This window comes from Lacerta agilis, chromosome 4, assembly GCF_009819535.1.
Source record: "Lacerta agilis isolate rLacAgi1 chromosome 4, rLacAgi1.pri, whole genome shotgun sequence".
In the NCBI taxonomy this organism is placed as follows: Eukaryota; Metazoa; Chordata; class Lepidosauria; order Squamata; family Lacertidae; genus Lacerta; species Lacerta agilis.
In genome coordinates, this window is record NC_046315.1 from 43,562,645 (window position 1) to 43,582,187 (window position 19,543).

A 19,543-nucleotide genomic window follows, 5' to 3' on the forward strand; every position below is an offset into this window, starting at 1 on the left:
TGCTTTATACTTTGCTGTTTTGAACTGAAACCATTCCAGAGAGCTCACTGGAAAAAACAGATATACCTTTATTTTAGAGAGACACTGTGATGACATTGATTGAATTTCATAGACTGAGACTGGGATCAAGTAGTGATGTAGATCTTTCCAATGCACAAAACTTAGAAACTGGCATAGAGCATCTAACAAAAATTCAACTTTCTAAATGATGCATGATCCGTTAAATTAGTGGTGGTCTGTATTTTCTTTCTGACCATCTTTCTGACAGTGATGAGCAACCGGAAGAGATCTCCAACTTCTAACTGTGAAGAGTGTAACCACTAACTTGGCAAAATGCAAATGTGTCAGACAGTAAGTTAATGTTTATACAGAAGCCACTGGCTATGAAGATCTGGAACTCCTGTAGTCAGACAGCCAAAGTTGTAATTTTTTACATCTTAGATGAAAATGTGAGATCATATTTACAGTATGATATATGAGTAATAAATGCAAAACTAATGTTCAGAAAATGAAAGATAATCCTTTGAGGAACTAGGGTATTCTTATCTACGTATTAATAGAAAAGGAATACGGACTCCGTATAGTAAAGCTGGGGACAGTTGCACTTTAAGAAGGTATGTTGAATGAACTTAAGTAAAGAGAGGCATGTGATGGTTGGGAAAGTTTTTGACTGATGGCTAATTTGCTCTTCAGGCTAGATTTACTATAAAGTTGTTGAAAGTTGATTGAACTGCAGCATGTTGATTGTGAGTAGAGATGAGATATACGTTTAGCCTTATGGGATAACAATCATGTGTACTTCGCCATGTGCAGAACCTTATTTTACATTTTGATACTGGCAATAACTACTCAGGGAAATTAAGCTACACTTAAAATACATATACCTGAGCATTACAAATTACTAGAAAAGCTAACCAATAGACTGAAACTGACATGGGGACAAATAGAAGAGGATGCCTTCACCCCGGTATGGCTCCCCTTTATCACATACACAGCCCAACAAGACAACAACAAGAATCCACCATCAGCATACAAATCAATCTGGCTTGCTTGACCTAACAAGCCCTCTCCCCCTCACAAATGCAAACAAACCCCACTGCAGCCAACCACAGACAGCCAACCACACCCTGCCCCCAATACCTCTCACTACCAAGGAAATGTAATGAACGAATAGAAAGAGAACCTACCCTGTTGACGCTGACACAAAACCCCACACGTACACTATACAAAAGAATATAAGCTTCACCATCCCCCCTCCCCCCTTCTCTCCCAACCTTATGTTCAACGCTAATGTCTCACAACAAATGTAACTGATTTGTAAGAAAGACTGTACAACCCGAAAAAAGAGACAAGGCATGTACTTTTTGTAACCAAGAAAATCTTTAATAGAAATAAAAAGTTTTAAAAATAAAAATAAATCTGAGCATTGCAAACTGGAAAAGTACGCATTCCAAAATAGGTGATTATGCGTAATGAATTTTAACAGTATCTCTATGGCCTGACCCTGGCAACCCCAATCACAGAGGTTCACTGCCTTTCAGCTCTGTGCTGCTCATCAGATCAACGAAAACATTTACAGAGCAGCCACTGCACCTCCTATCAGGCACATTTGTTGACTGCTTTCTTCTGTCTGCTTGCTTCCTTCTCCATCACATAATCACAAGATGAAGTGCACAGACACCGTTTGAATAGCAATGCCCATCAACTTTGAGGGCAGTGGCCCTGTCAAATATTTTATTGGGGGTGTCAGCGAAGGGACCTTGGCCTCTAGGAGATGGCTTCCATGCCCTGGACTAGAATCCTGGTGAAGGTTTAAATGTGGATTTCATTTACCCATTGATTTTATATTCCTTTCACCATTTCAAATGAACCAAGGTGGACTACGTGAAAATTAGATAAAACATAACAAATCAAGTTGAACCAGGACATAGCAAGTCTGAATCTGGACATGTGTTGAAGCATTTACAAGATCAGTCCAGCATATTAAATAGCCACAGAAAATGCCAAGTTCTATAAACTTCAACAGGTAAAAAAATAGTTGTATGAATCAGCCCTTATTTCCTGTGTTACCTGTCAGCACATCTTGGCCACATATGGTGTGTTCCTCCATTTGTATCCAGAACTTCAAATTAAATCTGACAAAGAATTACACATTCCCATGTCCTCCCTTAGCAGCTGCTTTCTCCTGAGTGACCTGCTATTTTAGTTTTGTGTGACACACATGCATTCCTTGTAGTTCGCGTTTGCTGCAGTTTGATAGAGATTGCCACTGACATTCTCCATATTTCATATGCCAGGGAATAAAATAAAGAAGAAACTGGAAGGTAAAGCCGTTCATAGACTGTTAGCTTGCATTCTTCTTATTGCCAGTTATGGTATTCAGGAATATAAAGATTCTAATTCGATTGCATTGTCTTGATACAATTCTCTGATTTGTATTAGGCATGTATGCCCAAGATACCAAAAGCAAATATTGCACAGGCAGCTTAGTCATAAGTCTCTTTGGAGCCTTACTTTCAGGTAAGCGGGCTAAGACTCCAGTCCTATGGTGTGTGTGTATTCTAGAGTGAAAGTTAGGCAGTTTAATAACCGACCTTACACTAAACCCACCTGGGTTCTTACTGGCAAGGTGGAAGTGACGGTGGAATAGCACACTTGTGTTTTTCTGTCCCATTTTCCTTCCCATTGGAAAAATATGGGAGAGAGAGGAGAGCGAGCGGTTTAGGCCAGCTTTTGATGTGGTCCAAATCCTTCCTCAGGTTGAGGGATGGAGCCAAACTATTTCCAAGTCCTCCCTTGGCACACCCTTGCACTGCCCCATATGCAGCCTCTTTTTCACCTGGCTGACATTGGGTGGTAACGTTAAAATTCAGTGCAGTAGCTAAACTATTACTTCCCCAAGTCTGTTCAGAAGTCCTATTGAATTCAATGGAAAATACTTCCCAGTAAATGGGATTAGGACTGCAGCCTTAGTCCCTTTGCTGCCTAGAACTTGCTTTGAGTAAACATGGGTATGAACAGGTTAATTTTAGTCTTCTACAGTAGCTCTAATTATGCAATTGCAGTTAAACCAATGGGATTTAATAATAATAATAATAATAATAATAATAATAATAATAATAATAATAATATAAATAAATAAATAAATTTCTATACCACCTCCATGTGAGGATCACAGGGTGTCTTAGAATATAAAAAAACAAAAACACATGCCATAATAACAAACAAAAACAATAATGCCCCACTCCACATACTCCAGTTTTAAAGGCCATAGATTGTTCAATTAGCCAAAGGCGGGAGAAGAGGAATGTTTTTTGCCTGGTGCCTAGGCAAGATAATGTAACACATCCAAGGAGAGCATTTTACAAGCAGGTTGGTTCATATGGAGAGAGGTTGTCCTTGAGGTATTGCAGTACTTGCATGTTTGCTTGACAGATATTTAAAAGACAAGAGAGGGGTGGTCTCAAAAGTTGAATTTCAGAATTCAAAATTAAATTGGAATAATTAAATGCTGTTCAATTTTAGAAGTAAAGAAACTCATTTTCCCATGGTTTCAAGTCTGCTGTTGCATTGAAAACATTAGTAAAATGTGACAAATACAGCTGTTGGTAGTATATCCCATTTATGACTTCTTTGAAACCTTTCTATTTATTTTCATGAGCAGAGTCCTTCACAAACTGTCGAAACCTGAACAGTACTACACATCAAACCAATTCACGCTACTGAGTAAATGGTGTGGGTACATATACATGCATGCGTCCCACCCCCAGTGTCCCTATGCACACTAGCTCTGCTTCTGACTTTTGTGTGTGAGACGTCTAAATGTGTTCAGCTGGATGTGCTTAGAAGCTTCTCTACAATTGGGGACTGTGCAAGTTCCTTCCCCACTTTAAACCCACGTCTTCACTCTTGGTGCTTGAGCAGGGTTATAATATTGTTGAAAAGGCTCAGAGGATCTAATTTCAGCATAGCAACTATGACAATTATAGGCCTTTCTGAATTATATAGTGAGGATGTGCCAGCCAGAGAAGAAATGGAAGAATTGTGGCATACAGGGGAAATACTTGAGCGTATGCCCTTGACCTACCCAATGATGCCTGTGTGATCTCTGTCACAGCATTGAGTCCAATAAGTAATTTTAGACTTTGAACCACATTGCAAATTAGCTATAAGACTGGAATTGCTGGTGTGGTGGGACATGATGATCATGTGGGATGCATTCAAGCAAGTTCCCTTGTCACATTAAAACAGAGATAGCCAATCTTTTAAAAATGCTAGTTGTAAGTAGATCCTGCCCCCTATAGGGTTCCCAATGATCTCCATCCCGACTGATCATTTCCACCCCAACTTAGCTTAAATAAGGCTGTAGTATTCATAATGCTGGCCCAGAGGAAGTCCCAAGACTGTGCCATGTCGGTGAATGAAGGTTTGACTTTGCTCTAAGATAAACTTCAGCATACAGCGGAGACATCCCTATTTTTGGTACCTGGATGGCACAGTGGTCTAAACCACAGAGCCTAGGGCTTGCCATTCGGAAGGTTGGCAGTTCGAATCCCCACGATGGGGTGAGCTTCCGTTGTTTGTTCCCATCTCCTGCCCACCTAGCAGTTCAAAAGCACGTCAAGTGCAAGTAGATAAATAACCTGGAAGCTGTCTGCGGACAAACGCCGGCTCCCTTGACCTATAGAGCAACATGAGCACGCAACCTCAGAGTCGTCTGCAACTGGACTTAAGGATCACTTTAACTTTTAAAGCACTGTCCCAGTTTTTGCTGCTGGACAACTAGGATACTTTTTAAAAATTGTTGGTGTATGTTGCTAGAGTTGTCAGTTTTCAAGAACTTAAATCTGTGCAGGGTAAACAGACACATCTTGTCTCTAGTGAAACATGAATGTAAATACATGTACACAAGTACTAAGGACCCACTTCCCATATTTGAATTATTCAGGGCACATTGCACAGTCTTGTCTCGCCCTCCTGATATATCTGTACATCTGTTGTCAAGAACAGGAGCACACTCAGCTTTCATGGGGAGCAGAAATGCTATACAGCAGGAGCAGTAGACCTTTCAACAATGTGTAACAGTTTGTGTATGAGTGTGTTGGGGAGACAAGACATCTTGTTATCATTGGTATTAGAACTGGAGCATTGAATACATGGTCCCTATTTTCATCTGTGAAATGGTGGAGGGTATGACAGTCCCTAAAAGGACTGTAAGCAGACTTATTTTCCACTTCTGTACAATGCTAAACTAGGTTGACCTAGTGAAAAAGGAGGTTGGAGAATTAAAAACTTTATAACCCATGACTCCTGCAGCACAGCTACAGCTCTTCTACTTTTTGCCATTGAACTCTGGACTTCATAACTTTAAAAAAGTCTATGTGGCTTCCCTTTTCTTGTATTTTTTTTCTTGCCACTTCTACAGTATTTGGTGATTTGGTAGACTGTCACTCTAATTCCTTTGTGTAGGAAAGGACACAGCCAATTGATATAAAAGGTCAAAACTGTACTGAGAATATGCACTAGATTTCCTAGTTCCAAGGCATTAAAGCACAGAACCTGCTGTTTGCAGTGTATTTCCTACATTTTTGAAATTAATGAAAGTGTATGTATGACACATAAGATAACTTTCCATCAGATCATATACAAGTCAGACTCTTGAATGTTGAGAACCCTTTCACTTTGAATGTAGGCAACCAAATCACATGTTAAAGGCATGAGAATACAGGTTGGGAATGAAAAAGCCACTTATGGGCAGGGAAGTTCCTGCACACAATAAAGCTCGAAACTCCCATATGATGGTCTATAGACATGACATGGTGGGCAAGTCAAACTCAGGTGCCTCACACCAAGCATTTACAGCCCACTTTGGGAAATATGCCACAGAGAGGCATTCAAGTGCCTACAGTATGTAGATTAGTTGGTAGAGCATGAGATTTTTAATCTCAGGGTTGTGGGTTCGAGCCCCACATTGGGCAAAAAGATCCTTCAATGGCAGGGAGTTGGACTAGATCATGGATAGGCAAACTAAGGCCCGGGGGCCAGATCCGGCCCAATTGCCTTCTAAATCCGGCCCACGGATGGTCCAGGAATCACCTTGTTTTTACATGAGTAGAATGTGTCCTTTTATTTAAAATGCATCTCTGAGTTATTTGTGGGGCATAGGAATTCGTTCATTTTTCCCCTTCAAAATATAGTCCGACCCCCCGACAAGGTCTGAGGGACAGTGGACTGGCCCCCTGCTGAAAAAGTTTGCTGAACCCTGGCAGATGATCCTTATGGTCACTTCCAACTCTACAATTCTAGGATTCTAGGGGTAGTCTGCTCAGGTGTACATTGGTAAGTCAGCTATCAGGTGGCTAAAAAAACCTTATACTGTATCCACATTATTGCACTCACTATAAGCAGTTTTGTAATAGACAACTGTGATGGTTGATAGAGTAGACTTTAAGTATATATACATAGGTTTATGCATCCTGGTCCTTTCTTTCTCAGTCCCTGTAGCAATCATTCCAGAAGCTCATTTTTAGATTACGGTACTTCTTCTCTAGAAACATTCCCAACAGAGAGCACAGTGTGATTAAATAAGCACAGTAAAACAAATATTTCTTCTTTTTTCACACCACCTTGGTCAGCATTTACAAAGACAGTACAAAAACTCTTTTCTCATGTTTATGGATTTTGTTAATGAGTTTTGTAACGGTCCAATTTCCTTACTTTTTTTTTTTTTTTTTTTTTTTTTGCTTACCGTGCAACATCAGTGAAGTTAATGACATTTTGGAGAGTTTAGAAAACCACAATAGGACTTTGTAAGACCAGTCTACCTGGAAGTGGAGTGTCACAGAAGAAAAAGCACAGCATGTTTTATAATTACTTGATTGCTCCCAGTTCAGGTTTATACAGTCATCATGTAGTGATAGTGCTAAATTCAAGTTTCTTTAACATAGGTTTGAAATGTGTAAGTTTTATTTCCCCCCAGTAAATATACAATACACACTGAACATTACGATTAACCAACTTTATGCCCATTAAACTTTGCTTCACTAACACATGAAACACATTAAGAGGTCATAATTATTATTTTTTTGTGACTGAACAAACTGTTGTCAATGAACAATTTTATAAAAAAAATGTAGAAAACAGTTCTAAGTGTTGCCACTACACCCCTTCCTTAAGACACATTATGCACAAGAAATATTTTCAATTATAAAAAGGAAAAAAGTTCTTTTAAAAAAATGTTAAATTACATTCCATTTTAAAAAATATGTTCTGTGATTATTTGAGGTTCACTGAATGGGTGAGAGACAGAGAGATGGAGAAAAAGAGAAAGCTTCACTGTTGAAATAATGGGGTTTTGTTATACGTACATAAAAACTCCTCTTTATAGTAGCCTATAATAGACAGTGATATTCTAGTACTCCACAGGTTTAATACTGACACAAAACTTCCCAACTGAAGTGATGAAGACACATATATGAAGGAACCTGGGATGGCTTTTACTTAGACTAGATTTGACAAGAAATCGGCTAGTAAGGTGTTCCACCAAAGCTCAGCACAGGTTTCTAAGAGACAATTAAAACATTAAGAAAGATCAAATAGTACAGTTCTCAGGGGCCTGTACAACTTTAGAATGCAAATGTTTCAATGTGCTCTTGAAGTTTTCCTATAGAAAGTTTGTTATAACCAATATATTTCAAAGGCAGAACAGGACTCTGAGGACTCTAACATATATTGTTATAAGATCACTTATGAGATCAACTTTTCATAGTACAGTGGTACCTCTGGTTACATACTTAATTCGTTCCGGAGGTCCGTTCTTAACCTAAAACTGTTCTTAACCTGAAGCACCACTTTAGCTAATGGGACCTCCTGCTGCTGCTGCGACACCAGAGCACGATTTCTGTTCTTAACCTGAAGCGTTATTTCTGGGTTAGTGGAGTATGTAACCTGAAGCGTATGCAACCTGAAGTGTATATAACCAGAGGTACCACTGTACCTGTAATAGCAGTATGGGTGCAACTACCACTGTGGCTGCTCTCATCATGTGTGGTTAGGCCAGGCTGCATGGTTATATTCTGTAGTAGTGGCATGCTACCTACTAGGGTCAGTAGCACAAGCATACATGCAATCCACCTTAGCTACATTGGTGGAAAACAGTTTTAAATCCAAACCCTTTATTCAGTTAGTATGTCTTCAAGTAATCACTTCTAGTTTCTTTTCTCTCCACCCAGTCAACTACACATGCCAGATATTATCATGTATCACTGTCTCAGCTGTTGTCATCTCAGGAACCAATTGCATTTGGATGCCCTTATTTTTGAAAATTAATTACTGTTCTGTAGTCTCAGCACAACTCTTAAGATGTGCCTAGAAATATCTAAGTCACCTGGTAGATTTTTTTAAAAAAGGTTATATGAATCCTTTATAAAACTGCAATCCACAGAAGCAAAAATTGAGGCACGTACTATTTTGACTGGAGAGCAAATACCTTATCTCAGGTGAGATGGGAGTTGGGGTAAGGGAGCATCTAGACTCAGCCTAGGAATGGCTTTTCCCATTCCATCCCATTACGATCAGTGCTGTCTTCTGAAGGAAACTCACAGCAGTGGTCATCAGATTAAGTAAGAAGGGGGAAAGAGGCATGCAGACTGAATCAAATGCCCCTCTGTGATATTCTCACCTAACAACAGATTAGTGCTTTATTCAGTTCTCTGGCATAGCACCTATCCGATTTGGGGGTTGGGGCATGGAGACTATGCTCCAGTGCAGATACAGCTGTGTCAGGTGCTCAGATAGGTTGCTGGAGATGTGGAGTTTCTCTCCTTAAGTAGCAGCTTATTGTGTCTTCATTACATGGATCTGTGTACAGAAAACAATGTTTGTACCCAGAATACTATTGCTGGAACATGGTGTCAACACATTAACATACTGAATTTAGGAAAGGGAAAAGAAATGTCAGTTTTTATACATTTGTTGAATATTTCTGTACATTTATAAAATAATGGCTTTAACTATATCCAGCATTTCAATAAGCAGGAACATTACATAAATTCCTTGGTCACATACACACACAAAATATTTATCCTTGATTTGATGGGGGGTTTTTTGGTTTGCCAATGCCCTGACGTTATGTAAATGAGATAATTTTATATTTGCAGTGCTGATTTAGAATTTGTAATGACAATGTTTTATCTTATCAGCAATCTCAATGCAATGTAATAAAAAGCAGCATATAGCTAGCAGATTTCCCCCCTAAAAGTGTATGTCACTTACAACAGTGTGAGAGCCAAGGCAAAGTATTAAAACAACATGGGCTGATAGTAAGTAAAACATGTTTAAATGCAAGTGTGTAATAATGATGTGACTGAATGACATAAGCTCTGTGATGTAAACTTCAAACAAAATATTTAATGCATTTGATATACACTTACAGTATTTCTAACAGAGAAATAAAAATACTGTAGAGGAGTTGGAGAAAAACATGAGAACTAATGATGAGACAGGATGCTTTTGTTAATGTCCACTTACAGAGAGTTTGGTTTATTGAAAAAGTGTATAAACATGCATCATGTTTTCATAAGAAGAGGCTTGAAATTTACTCATCAAAAATAGGTCAAAGATGTTTTCTTTTCTTTGTTTCTATCCAGTTTCCAATAATGTACTGAATTGGCAAAATACATGTTAAATTCAAAACTGATCATAAATTTACCATTGTTTTCTTTTCAAACATTTTAACCCAAGATTTAAGGTACAAATGAATTGGGTTTCAGTTTGTGACAATTTTAGATAATACAACACAAAAATAGGTTTAGAATGCATAAAAACAATTATGCCATGGATTTCAAGTGATGCAGCTCTACACCTTCCATAGTACTGTACATGTATTGGAAAGATGAACTAAGATAGTCTAGCTTTTTTGGAAGCAGCTTGGATATCTCAATCATAAATTGCACCTTTAACTCTTGCTAGGTATTCCTAGCTCATATGGTTCATGTTTCCTGGAGGGGAGAGTGACTCAAGCATAGTAATTTTTAAAACTATAGTATTAAAGAATAGCTTTAGTGAAACACCTTAACTTCCTTCCTTTGTTAGCAAGATCAACTGTGTTGAACAAAGGAAAACTGATACTAAGAAGAGAGGAGGCTTTTGTGGTCTCGTCTGGTCTTGAAACTCACACTTCCATCATTTGACCCCTTTTTTAATGGTAAAGCAACACGTTGCTAATTATTTCATATAGGATTCCATTCCTGATGCCCCAATAAGCCTTCGCTAACATCAGTTTGCCAGTCATCTTCCTAATTCTACACCCAATGGAAAACCACCTAACATAATTCATTACATCCAGCATTATCCAACATAGCTTACAGTACATAGACTCCTTTCACATTCAGTCTTTTATTTTCTTCTTCTTCTTCATGTCACGAGGAGTAAGAGTTTTGTGCTTATCACCAACAAAAAAAAAATTGCAGTGCAAACTTTAAACATAAAAAGTTACACAATTAAAAGTCATTATATGGCACCACAGCCTATTAATTCACATATAATACAACAGACCAATAAGAACAGACAATAATATGAACATAGCTAAAAAGAAGGTGAGCTTGCATAGCAATGCAATAAAAAGAAATTATATACAAGGGAACTGTTTCATCCTGCATGGTGATTCCCCCCCTCCTTTATATATGCTTGATAAGAAATAGATTAAGGTGGAAGGTGTAGTATAGAGAAGAACACAGGTAGAGTATCTGTGGGATATGTGTGGCTGTGTGTCTTTACATTGCATTTACAGTTCTTTTAATAAGTAAGTACATAAATAAAGAAAATGTTCATTGCACTGTTTTAGTGTCATCACTTCCATGAGTTCAGACCTTGATGGCCCTTGAGAGCAGCTTGAGATGTTTCTGTTCCAACTACTCTGTTAAACAAAAAGCAAGAACATTATTATGTTTTAAGATATTTTACTTTTAGCTTCTATGCATATATCATTCAGACATATATTTTACAAGCAGACCATAAAAATCATTAACATTCTGATTGGTTCAAGTGATAACTTTTGTTAAAGTGAATGCTGTTGTAGGGACTGTTATTTTTTACAGTGTTTATTTTTGGAATGTAAACTGTAATTGTACTTTTCCAATTATCTTCTCAGTGAATGCAGCACCAAAACGTGAAGTTCTTCACAGAACAGCGATACCTATTACCCTCCTGACACAACACAGCACAGCTGTCTTTTAGAAAGCAAATGTATGTATGCAGAATTTTACTACTTCTGCTTTTTGTTGAGGAAATATAAAAACTGCAAGTGCTCAATGACAATGCTTTTGAAGGAACCCTATGAATTGTTCAGCTAGTTGTCATTCAAATAGGGAATCTGAGTCTGAATTGCTAAACTCTGGGTTGCAGATGGAGTGTCATATTAGTGTTCTGTTATGTGAAAAAATCCCTGCATATAGAAAAGTTCTAACCTAGCTTGAGCCCACAAATGCCAACTTTCTATGTGGAGGGATTTTTGTTTTGTTTTGTCACTGGACACTTCACGCTGTAGTCTGTCTAGCCGGGAGTCCTTGTTTGGCTACTCTTTTATTCACAAAATATTTTATTCCTTTCTCTTTCACACTGCCTGCTTTCCAGCTTTTAAATGTTGTATCTGCATTTTGAACACCACTCCCAGGAGTAGACACATGCTTTGTTTGCCTCCCTGAATATGCAAGTCACAGTTATAACACTGTAAAGCTAATCTGTCTGCCCCCTTTCTCCTAGCACTGGTGTCCTTTATTGTGATTTATGGTGAACTGTACTTTTATCAAATGCAATGTAATAACAAGAATATTTATTTTATTACCTACCCTTCACACTAAGGTCCCAGGGCTGGTTGCACATTATTAAAAACAGTTTAAAATAACTTACAATCATGAAAATAAAACCCCCTCAAAAGTCCACAATGCATAAAACACAGTTTGCTGCCCTGGTTGTGGTTGCATTGACTCAGCCTCTCCTGCATTGAACACTCTCCCCTAAATACAGTGGACCCTCTGGATACGCATTTAATTCGTTCCAGGGGTCCGTGCACACTCCGAAAAATCCATATCCAGAGGCGCCACTTCTGCACACAGTGTGATAGAGCGATTCTGCACACACGCGAATGGCAAAACCTGGAAAAACACTTCCGGGTTTGCAGCTTTTGTAACCCGAAGTTTACATTACTTGAGAGTAACATAATCCGAGGGTCTACTGTATGCCAGCATTTCACTGGATGACAGGATTGGCAACTCACTCTTCTATCCATTCTGAACGGAGGAGACATCCCTCTGTGAGTGCAGCAGTGGTTGATGTAGGTGTCTTTTCCCCACAGAGATGTGGGGGTGGTGTGGTGCATGTCTGCATGATTTTGTGACCCTGGTTCTTTTTTCTGTTTTTTTTAGGTGTGGCAGTAATTTAGTGTTATGCCATGCCCCCCATAGCAGCCATTTTCTGTATGGCTCTCTCATGGAAGTTATTTTTTAATTGGTGCCCACAGGATCTTCCCAAGATTCAAAATGTGCCTACTGGCCCAAAATGGTTAGCAACCCCTGATATACATTAAAGTCATTTTGCTAGTGGTGTATGCAGCTGTCTGTAGAATAGAAATATTAGCATTTGTTCTCAAATCCCTAAATTGTAGAAGCCTTAAAAATTTTTTTGACATTTTGTATTGCATCTTAAAAGAGGCTTACATAATTCGCCAGAAAACTGTCCTTGACTGCTTGATCCAACATATCCTACATCAATGAGATCACTGGTGTTACGTTGGTGACCTCCCCGCATGACCTCGCCTTTCCTGGGTCCAGTTGATCCTTTAGAAGATGCTGTACCTGAAGAGCTATGTCCACCTGGGGATGGGAAACTAGGCTTGCTATATGGCACCAGTGCCTCTTCTGAAAATACAAATGGTATATATTATATACATATATAAAAGATCCATGGGGCTTGCTTACTCATGGGAGATTAAATCTTGTTGAATAATTTCACAGCACCTAAAAACCTGAAATCTTACATACCATCTAAAATGTTATATTAGAAAAGTCTGAACATTGGGAATATGTATGTCTCACTTTGAAAATGGGGACTTGAGCAACTAAAATTTGGTGGATGTGCACACTGATTACTAGAAATTTATGAAATGGAAAATTTAGTACTCCTCTCCCTCAAAATAGGAGAAATAAAGTATACATGAAAATAGTTATACAGTATTTTCACTGGAAAGCTACAAAGTGGAACACAAATAAGAGCAAAAGGGGTGGTTCACACGAGTGAAGGGATTTGTGGAGGCAAGCCGTCATCAGCAGCAATGCAGAAGCCAGCTATGCATTGATTTTGAAGAGCCTCTGTATGCATAGAGACTAATGTACAAAGGTTTCTTCTATGCAAAGGGCTAATCAGGATGCTAGGTGATAAGTAGAGCTACTTCATGTGACTTGGGATGGGATATGACCAGTTTATGTCTCTTTGGTAAAGGTTGGACTAGCTGCATGGTCCTTAACTCCTTCATTTCAACATGTGTACAGACATGCATATTTTGGTATAAAAAGTCTACCACCATAAAAGTGTGCATTTTTTGATAAAATATGTTAAACCTATGTGTATTTTTGTGCTTTATGTGCAGATTGATATGGAAGTGGGTTGGAACACATGTGCATTCCACATGGACTGGAAACAGGCTGATCAATATATCTCCAGATGTGTACAAGGTACATCAAGAGGGTTTACTCCCAAATTCCTGTAAGAATTTTGTGGGAGTTGACGTGATAGAAATCCAGATTTGATGATTTAAAAAATAGAGCTGTCCCACATGGTGACAAAATACAGTTTGAAAATGGGGACTATTTGCCTAGGTTGGGGAACATAAAATATATTGTTTCATAATGTTGGATTTTTTATTTTTAAAAAACCCCCACTAATATGACAGTTGATTCAATGTGAATTTAGTGTTTGTTGAGCCGTTGATAAATACTGGTTTCAACTACATAACACTGGAATAAGTAGTTCATATGGCTGAAAGATTGAGAGCTCAATCTTAGCCCTTCCCCAAATGTTGATGACTGAAGGGTTTTTTTGTTCAGTCGTTCAGTTGTGTCTGACTCTTCATGACACCATGGACCAGAGCACGCCAGGCATGCCTATCTTTCACTGCCTCCCGCAGTGGTAGCAAACAGTATTTGTCAGTGGTAGCAAACAGAGAACTCTGAAATGGGAAGTTTGCAAGGTGGTGGAGTCTGAGCCTTTACTACAAACTTGGAGATGCCATGCTGCCGTAGGGTGGACGGCAACACTTTATGCTATGGCCAATGTAAAAATTGGCAGGGCTTGGGGATGTGACCAAAGATCTACCACACCATTCTCCTCTCCCCCCACACCAACCCATTTAGGATTGATCCATCAGCTAGCAGAGACAAATAATGTAAATGAAATATACACAATTACTGTTTATATTTTGGTATATAAGGATCTCTCTATTATTACCGTGTTTCTCCTAAAATAAGACATGGCCATAAAATAAGCCATAGCAAGATTTCTATGCATTTGCGAAATATAAGCCGTTCCCCGAAAATAAGCCATACCCCGAAAATAAGCCATAGTGACGCGGCACCTCCCATTAAAACAGCCTGGAGAGGCGTGGCTATGCAGCGTACCGATGCAACGCGGTTAAAATAAGACATCCCCTGAAAATAAGACATACTGTGTTTTGTTGAGGGAAAAAAAATATAAGACAGTGTCTTATTTTATGAGAAACACGGTAGCATATAGAGAAAAGTATCGACTTGTTTACAGTGAATTTGGAAGCTAAGTTAGATTTTGAAGGAAACCATTTTTGCATGCATATTGGAAACCACATATTATCATATATTCATCTAAGTTTATGAATTGGCATGTCCTAATTATAAAAAACCAAGATTCATTATGGAAAAAGCATGATGAATCATAGATTGCTTAATTAAAAGATACATAAACGATTTGCAGAATAATAAGGCCAAAATTATAGTTTCCTTTAAGCTTGCTGAAATGCTGCTCTTTCCCCCTCACTTAAATTATGGTAACATTATTTCAATCAATTAAGATAAAGAACTATAGAATCAGCTAATTTAATTAGCTTCCTGGTGTTATTTCCAAAGATATCAAGCACATGGGAAATTACTTCATTGGTTTATATTCTGTATAGGGAAAATCTTGCTTGACAAACAATTCCTGTCCTTGAGACCAGATTGCTGTCCTTGAGACCCAGGTCCCCATTCACTGTATGTGAGCAAAGTCTATGGGATCTCTTACAAATTGGGAGAAAGATCCAGCCCAGTTTAAGCAGGTACTGATTTCAACAGGAGACGTAACTTTCTATTGATTAATTTTGCAAGTGCTTAACTTTACAGTAGCTAGATCATACATCAGGTGTTGACCCCCACCAGGACTCGCCTGCTCTCGTAAGAGGTGCCTGAGAGTTTAGGAACAGGGGAAGCTGCTTCTACTTAGACTTTCAGTCTCTCTAGCCAAGCAGCTTTCCAATGCATCAGACAGAAATACCTTATAGCTCTGAAGTACAAATTTGTAAAGGTGCTTGATAATGAACCTGGGACCTCATAGTGCAAAGGACCACTAAGCTATAGAAGGACCAATCGTACAAGGAGGCAGAATCAGGCAGCCTTCCTTTGGTGCAGAATGTGTGAAGAATGGACAGCGCAGGGCACCAGACTCTCAATGATTAGCTTATCATTATATTTTTACCACTTTGAGTGGTGTAATTTGAAGTTTTTGACCCAGTTACCCACACCCAAATGTTATTAGCTATGTCTGCTAAGAGGAAAATTGGCATACCCATATGGTCAGAGGCTTTTAAATCAACACAGTTTAGCAAGGTAGCTGTTTTGGTCAGTGCTTCTCAAGTGAGCAAAGCATTGGAGCTAACCTAAAATACCAGTACAAATTTACCAGTGAAATCTTTAGATGGGAGCACATATATTTCTGTTACCCCATCAGAAAACTCATGTTCCCAGTCTAGGAAGTAGTGCGTGAAGTGACCATTTGGAATCCAAGATGGTGGTAATGAGTTCATATTTGGCCAATATGTCATCCTGCCCCAGGTAGTAATTCAAATTACAAAACCAACACTGCATGAACCAATGAGAACAGTCATAGCAATTGCCAACTTCATCATATTTGGAATCAAAGATGACTGCCACAAGTAAGTTACAATTGTGTTCATTATGTGATACTCAATAAGTTTGCAGAGTTGCTGCTCCACATTTTTCCATTTTAATTTGGTTTGGAATGAAAGCCTCTGAAGGAGATGGTCAATTAAAAAGGTTAAGTTTCTTGTTCTAAAATAAATGCAGCTGCTGGAATTTGGGAACTTATTCAGCTGCTGAATTCAAACTTGTTTTGGCAGAATTCTTGATAGGTTGTGCCGTGAGTTGATCTGTCAGTGTAACATTGTAAAAAATTCATTTGGCACAATTTATGCTAGTTACTTTATGCAGAAACAGAAACAAGGTGGAAGATGAAGGGAAACAATACCACCAACAGTATGTGAAGAAAGTGCTAGGATATCAAGCTGATCATCTGTTCCAACCGTCCTTACATGTGTGTGTGTGTGTGTGTGTGTGTGTGTGTGTGTACGTATGTACACACACACACACACACACGTTCTGTCAAAGGGTGCAATCCACAAGGGATGGGGTGGAACATGAGAATGTAGGAATGCTCTGCAGTCCTCTACCCAGTTCTAGGTTTGAATTATCTTGTCTTTTTTACTTTTAAAAGCTTATGTCCCTCGCATTGTTTCCAAATAATAAAAAGTATTTTCTTTTGGCTTTGGGGGTGCGGCAGAGAAATGTGTGGGTTTAGGATCCTGGCATACTTTCCTTTTTTTGGCCCTACCTGCGTCTGAGCTCCAACATTGGTTGAGCTTCAGCTTTGGCAGAGTACATAGAGTCAGAGAGGGAGATGTTGTTTCTCCCTCTGCAAGCTCAGATCTCCGTCTCTGGAATCAGAGATGGCTGTCCATTATTTTGTATAGTTTCTGGGACAGTCTCCTACATCCCATAGGATTGCACCCCCCCCAAAAAAAAATTCAAATGGAAAATACTAGGGCCAGCATTTTCATTTGAACAACTGAATGCAACAGACAAGCTGACAAAGAATACTTGAATGGTGTGTTGATGAATACCTAATAGCTGTTAAGACATTTAATGATTCTGAGTGCTGGTGTGAGGGGGGAAAGGAATAATGGGTGGTAGTCAGCTAAGTTTTACTCAGGGTATATCTATTCAGATTAATGGACCTTAGTCATGTTCATTCATTTCAACAGTTTTACTGTTGAGGAAGGTGTGGTGATCTTTGCTGGTTTCCTCTGCTGCAAAAAAATACGATCCAAAAATGGAGAACCATCCAAAGCATTATGGTTCAGGAAAGAACAGAATGAAAGTTGTAGGGGGCACGGGGAAATCAGCAAAAATCGTCTCACCTCCTCTTATATTAGTGGAGATGTTCGCTGCATAAAAAGCTGTTCTATGAGCACAGCAGCACCATTGGATTTCACCCAGTATTCCTGCATTGATTATGTTAGCAGTGGTGTCTGCTGGATGAAAAGCTGTTCTGCAAGCAAAATGGCAACATTTGATTTCACTCACTGAGTTTATCAATGAGAAGTTTCATGTTTTAAAATACCCCCCCCCCAAAAAAACCTATGAGTCCAAAATGGCTTGATTTCCATTGCAAGGTTACAGTCATAAATGTGAGTACTGATGAGAATGCTGTTAATACAGGTGGGAGGTAAGGATGTTTGGTGCACTATATGCATGCAAAAATCCATTCCAGTGGGTTAAAAAAAAATTCACAGTCAGTGTATGTTCCATTCCTTGGATAAGATGTCAAGTACACCCCCCCCACTGCATATAGCAGCATTATTAACTCCCAAAGGCATGCATTCAGAATTTTAGTAGTTTAGGTGTATTCAAAAGCTTCACCATTGCAGGAGCAAACATTGAAGGTCAAATGTTAATAACAATCCTTTGACTGTTCCAATGTAAGCCTTGACCTTCACCGCCTGTAGGGGATATTATAATGGAATATATTTAGGAAACTGCCTAAGCTGCTTTGAGAGGTGCAACTACACACCTGATCCAAATGCTTGTTTTTGCTGGCTTTGAAGTTCTGTGGAGCTTATCCATTCCTGGGTTTGCCGCTGCCACTCTAGTGACGTTCTAGCTTGACGATCCAAAGAGCTCTTTGTTTCATCTATGCTGGATGTATGCTGTCGTTCTAGAGAGCTTCCTTTTCTCTCTGTCGAACCTCCACGTTGGCCAGGGCCTATCTGCTGTCTTAAACCCTGACCAGGGGGTGGGTCTGGTGGTGGCGGAAGATCTAAAAATGTGAATAGACTCAGAATTTCAATGACATAATAGTTACATTTAAATTTTAGCGGAAAATGAAAGGATTGCAAAGACTTGACAAAATATAGTTATCCTACATTTTTCACTTGGTTTTAGACAATTGCTTGATGTTTTTGGCTGTAAATAACAGAACATGGCCTTCACCAGAAGAGTAATTTTTGTTGTGCTACACTTGACAAGGTCAGAAAAAAAAAAGCTTTTATTTTCAGTAGATGTGGGGGTTGTTTCCTTTTTCATCCTGTTTGCTATGAAATAGTTTTGAAATATTATATATATTCAAAATACAGATCACATTTACCCTATCAGTTAAATTAAAAGTGGATTAATATGAAAGGTTTTCCAGAAGTTTTAACATGCACTCAAATGTTGAGGGAATTTGCAAATTGCTCTAAATATGTCCAGATTACAACACAACAGATTCTGGGCGGGTGGGGATTTTCAAATGCAAACTACTTTTTAAAAAAGAAGTCATCAGCCTGTGTTTAACTTCAAGCAAACTATACCCAGGATAACATATATCAAATTGATACCGCTATTGTCACAATTTTTTAAATAACAATGCATGTTTTTATAGAATAATTTATGACTTTTTTGGTGAAGTTGGTTTTTTTTAGAGCTTATTGATATCATTTTCCCCTTTGAGGTAAACCATTTAAACACCTCACATTTAGCTTATTTTGTGGTGTGGTGTGGTACATATACGTGTGTGTGTGAGAGAGAGAGAGAGAGAAAGTATGAGTTTTCCTTTATTTTTGAACCCTGCAATGGTGAAGAGACATTAGTAATCAGAATTTTTCAACATTTATTAGTTGCAATCCAACATTCTGTCCATGCTGTTTCAAAATAAACATGCAAGACTATTTACATATCACTGCTCACTAAATCCTCTTAGATAAACACAGGATTTGCAATGCTTTGAATCATGCCTCTGTGAAATATTTTCTATGCATGAACTTTATAGTTCTTTCCTTTTCTGAATTGAGGCTATAGCAGTACTCTTACACGTACATGCCAGTTAATTTCTTTGTCTATGCAGCACTCTTGACCATCTTTGAGTGTTGGAGAAGATGACTGTACCATAGTTGGAACCACATGTGACTATGGGGAATCAAGAGTCTTCTGGT

At 38.6% G+C, this 19,543-nt stretch overlaps 1 protein-coding gene across 3 annotated transcripts in view; it reads right to left on the reverse strand.

The window, feature by feature from the left end:
- Positions 1 to 9,388: 9,388 nt before the first annotated feature.
- The window catches only part of ROBO2 (roundabout guidance receptor 2), a 980,064-nt gene continuing 969,909 nt past the window's right edge, over positions 9,389 to 19,543 (reverse strand). For all 3 annotated transcript variants that reach the window (XM_033146834.1, XM_033146835.1, XM_033146836.1), the window contains 3 exons: positions 18,145 to 18,390; positions 12,714 to 12,914; positions 9,389 to 10,915 (listed from right to left, as the gene is read on the reverse strand). In XM_033146834.1, the coding sequence (XP_033002725.1) occupies positions 10,914 to 10,915; positions 12,714 to 12,914; positions 18,145 to 18,390 (449 nt within the window). In that variant the 3' untranslated portion in view covers positions 9,389 to 10,913. The remainder of the gene's footprint in view (positions 10,916 to 12,713; positions 12,915 to 18,144; positions 18,391 to 19,543) is intronic.